Source organism: Formica exsecta, unplaced genomic scaffold (assembly GCF_003651465.1).
Source record: "Formica exsecta isolate Colony F162 unplaced genomic scaffold, ASM365146v1 scaffold290, whole genome shotgun sequence".
In the NCBI taxonomy this organism is placed as follows: domain Eukaryota; kingdom Metazoa; phylum Arthropoda; class Insecta; order Hymenoptera; family Formicidae; genus Formica; species Formica exsecta.
Window position 1 is genome coordinate 758,056 of NW_021850162.1, and position 4,913 is coordinate 762,968.

Here is a 4,913-nt window from a genome sequence, read left to right on the forward strand (position 1 = left end):
TATATAGGTATACATATAATTAATGGGATATTAGTTATACAGATATATAACTAACGAGCCAAAATTAATAAACAAATTGCAAATTTATTATTATTTTCAATAATTTCGCATGTAGTTTGCTTTATTATATTGATATGTTTTCACAATAATAATTAAAATCAGAACATATAAATTTGGAAATTTGGTGCAGCAATAAACACAATAAATTATTTATATGTTGGTTGCATGTATTTGATTAATTAATATATTTTTGTACAAAAAACTGCATGAATTATGAAAATATTATACTTTATATAACTTGCTTATGTATTAACTTATAATTCATATATAAAACATAATAGGTATTACTAAGCATAAATGTAAATATAAGAATTTTTAGATGTACATTTGTACATATATGATAACGTAACAGTTTATGTGCAGATAATTATTAAAAATATATACTTTGTATGTAGCGATATATAATCAGAATATCTTTTGAGCAATATTACATTCTTGAAGATCAATAATTGGCAATGAAATAAAAGTAATATCGCAATATAATTAGTAGTTATACTTTATTAATAATCATAATGTCATCAATTAAATAAGTAGTTATCTCATATATTAAAAAATGCTCTAGTGTCACACGTACTTAATTTATTATTATTTTTATTTTATTATAATTTATTGAAAAAAGTCTCGATATGTGAAGCAATGGCAAATGTAGATCTCTATTGTATGTTTATATTAAATAGAATTTTCATTGTGAGTAAAAAAATTATCAACAGACGTATTTTTTCCATACACAATTTGTGGACCAATATTCTTATCTTGCTTTCTTAAAAAATCGAACATAGATACGCGCGAATAGTATCAACAATGCTATAACGCAAATAACAGCAAGCGTTATATTATCATGTTTTCTTGCAAACGTTGCACTTTTCAATTTTTAGATATAATGTCTATGCGATAAAGTAAGTACAGAAGATACAAAGTTTAAAGAAAAATTTAATTATTATAAATGGTGTGTGTTTTAATTATATGAATGTGTATTTCAAATAACGTGAGTGATAATATTCACATTAATTACGTAAGTTATAAGAAGTACAGTTCATGCAAAAACCTATGTATTTAATTAATCTTACAATTTACACTTTAAGACAAAAATATAGAATCATATCAAAAAATAACTTTAACGAGACATTGTGGGCATGGTTGCGTATTCTTATTAGTCAAACGTATTCTTATTAGTCTGCAAACACAATAATTATAAAATAAATATAAAAATATGTAGAAATAAAAAATTGTATATTCTCTCTCTTCCCAATTATATTTATATCTATTGACATAATTTTCTTTTTATTTAAATTATTTATTTATACGACATACATTTAAAAAACTTGTACTATTTTAAAATAATTGGCATTATTTTATTCAATTATAATGCACATACACGGAAGTTGCGTAAGCATATTGTTAATTGTATTTATTGTTGTTCATGTTCATGTTCATGTTCATGTTCATGTTCATGTTCATGTTCATGTTCATGTTCATGTTCATGTTCATGTTCATGCTCATGTTTGTGTTCTTTATGATCACCAGTGTGTTGTCCTCTCTCAGAAACAAGCTTATCTGCAGCTTTTAAATAACATGTCACTAGAGCAAAACTTTTCTCGCATTTATCTGTATTATCTTTTACTGCAACACAAACAAAATTAATAAAAATGACGAAAAAGTAAAGTATATTGTAAGATATAAGTAAAGTATTATATGTTATGCATTTTTTATTATAACATTATTATAACATTAAACTAGCAAAATGTAAATTAATTAATATTCTGCTTATGAATTTATTTAATGTATAATGATATCCATTTTTTTTCTGAACGTAGTCAATAACTTTATTTTTATTATAAAAATTAGAATATGCATATAATATTGTTATACCTTTTTCTATGCAATCATCGAGAGCTTTGTAATAGTCGTCTCCTGGCTGAGCATTTGTCTTTCCAGTAAACTGAGTACGTATATTCTCTATTTTAAATTCCGATTCTTCTATCTATTATTTTGTAAAAATGTAAAAGAAATATAAATGTGTGAAGAATATGAAATATCAATAAAAATTGTTTTTTTAACAATATAAAAATTATACTTTACATTATTTAACGCAAACCATATTTTTATATTGATATCAAATGTGATAATATATATTAATAATTAATATGCTGGCTTTAAAAACATAAAGACATTATAAAATTATTACATTTATATATTTAATATTTTATAATTTTATAATTATATTTAAAAATATAGTTTGTACAATTTTAAACGTCGTGTACAAAACTATCGCCAAAGAAGCTTACCATATTTTGTTTTTGCATTATGCAATAGATTAAACAACCATTCTTTCTTAGTTTTTCTTGATCTTCAGTTTATATATATATATATATAATGTATATATGTAGTTTAAAATTTTGTCATATCTATATAGAAGCAATTTAAAAAATCTATAGATTTATATAAATTAAACTTTAAGTGCGAATAAATAACGCCTTCTATTCATTTCTATATTTCAGTAAACTTTAAAAAAAGTTTATTTCATGAGACAGTGATCTTTCCACGAAGATATTTTATGTGAAATATTAAAAATTGTGAGAGATCAAACATGAAATAAACAATTTTGGTATGTTTGTAAAATCACTGGCTTAATCACACAATTCTTAATTAAGAAAAAACACAAATTGAATAAAAGTAAGTAGGAAATAGCTAATTAAGAGCCTGGCGCGGTAAATAATGCGCAAATTAATTTATATATATGTGTTTTTTGTTTATTGTGATAATGAACATTTCGGTCCTAGTATTTGGACCATCCTCAGCAACCGTCAATACAAAAATTATGTATTGACAGTTGCTGAGAATGATCCAAATACTAGGACCGAAACATTCATTATCACAATAAACAAGAAACATATATAAAAATTAATTTGCGCATTATTTATTATTCGCGCCAGGCTCTTAATTAGCCCGCTATTCCCTACTTAGTTATTTAATATCAGAGCCTTTTATTTCATATTTGAATAAAAGTCTTGTATAAATTAATAACTTACTATCAGTGGTATCAGTTTCAGTTAGGCAAACGCTGTAGTCTTGTTGGTTGGATCCTAGTTTCCTATCAACAACTGGAGTGCTACCTAAGATGGCAGGCTAAAATATATGCAATTATATTTTATAAATTATATTAATTAATTTTCTCATTTATTTGTACATTATTAGATGTTAATTATTATGTTATATAATTTAACATTTATAATTTAATTTAAATTAAAAGCTAAAAATACTTCAAAGATATCTTTATAAGAAAATCTTCTTTTCTTTACTTATAGTTTTAACTCTTTGTTTTATGGCAAAGTAAGATATTTACAACAAATGCAAAAACGATAACGTAGAACCCGCGCATCATCTTGCTTGTATAATTTCTCTTGTCTAAATACTTTGCAGAGCATAATAGCATCATCGTATTTATATCGTTCGCACATATAAAATGCATAGATAAAATCACGAGGCCATAAATTATGTAAACATAAAACATGTGATGTAGAACAAGGAAAATTATACTGATAATTTACTAATATTTACATTTTCTTACTGCTGCAGATATGAGATACTACAATATGAGATGCATACATACAATTTCCTTACATACATATGTATTTGTTATTCTTATTATCTTTATCTTCCCCAGTCCGTACCTCTTGTCAGAGGGTGGTGACCCCTCTACATATATCTACGATGTGCGCCTTTTTATAGTTTTTTGCAAACATATGGGACCTACAGTTTAATGCCGGTTCCGAACGATCTAGATTAGAGAGAGGTTCTCTTATCTTTATACCAATATTTTTATGCTAGTTTTATGCTATAAGTTCCAATCCAATACATAAATTAACATGCGTTTGTTTATCTGCGCTTTCTATTCCATAAATTTCAGAGTAGGTTTCTGGTGACTGACACGTCGAAAATGTTCAAAGAATAGGTTAAATTCTTGGGTGACACGTTATCCGTTCCAGTTAACAAGCACAAAGTTGCATCGAAAGCTTTCACGTACATGAGTTTCAAATTTGTCTAATATTATGCCGTTATCAGAATTATATCTGTTATCGACTTACGTTTTCTCATTATCCGTAAACTTTATATATATATATATATTGTTCTCTATTAACTCATAAAGTTTACGGATAATAGAATAGAATTGTGCTTGATATATATGTAATGCATATTTGTTCGACTTATATAAAGAACAAGCACAACGCTATTTTATTTGATTTTATGTCTATTCAAAAAGGAGAGAGAGAGAGAGAGAGAGAGAGAGAGAGAGAGAGAGAGAGAGAGAGAGAGAGAGAGAGAGAGAGAGAGAGAGAGAGAGAGAGAGAGAGAGAGAGAGAGAGAGAGAGAGAGAGAGAGAGAGAGAGAGAGAGAGAGAGAGAGAGAGAGAGAGAGAGAGAGAGAGAGAGAGAGAGAGAGAGAGAGAGAGAGAGAGAGAGAGAGAGAGAGAGAGAGAGAGAGAGAGAGAGAGAGAGAGAGAGAGAGAGAGAGAGAGAGAGAGAGAGAGAGAGAGAGAGAGAGAGAGAGAGAGAGAGAGAGAGAGAGAGAGAGAGAGAGAGAGAGAGAGAGAGAGAGAGAGAGAGAGAGAGAGAGAGAGAGAGAGAGAGAGAGAGAGAGAGAGAGAGAGAGAGAGAGAGAGAGAGAGAGAGAGAGAGAGAGAGAGAGAGAGAGAGAGAGAGAGAGAGAGAGAGAGAGAGAGAGAGAGAGAGAGAGAGAGAGAGAGAGAGAGAGAGAGAGAGAGAGAGAGAGAGAGAGAGAGAGAGAGAGAGAGAGAGAGAGAGAGAGAGAGAGAGAGAGAGAGAGAGAGAGAGAGAGGGAGAGAATTATTATAT

The 4,913-nt window shown here is 28.2% G+C and overlaps 1 protein-coding gene across 1 annotated transcript; it reads right to left on the reverse strand.

Moving 5' to 3' along the window:
• Nucleotides 1–1,304: 1,304 nt before the first annotated feature.
• On the reverse strand, nucleotides 1,305–3,512 carry LOC115237350 (pheromone-binding protein Gp-9-like). The gene is made up of 5 exons (XM_029810341.1): nucleotides 3,404–3,512; nucleotides 3,086–3,186; nucleotides 2,346–2,415; nucleotides 1,930–2,041; nucleotides 1,305–1,680 (listed from the first exon to the last, which is right to left on the reverse strand). Exons 1-5 carry the CDS (start codon nucleotides 3,494–3,496, stop codon nucleotides 1,469–1,471), a joined length of 588 nt encoding a protein of 195 aa, XP_029666201.1. The 5' UTR covers nucleotides 3,497–3,512; the 3' UTR covers nucleotides 1,305–1,468.
• Nucleotides 3,513–4,913: the final 1,401 nt, after the last annotated feature.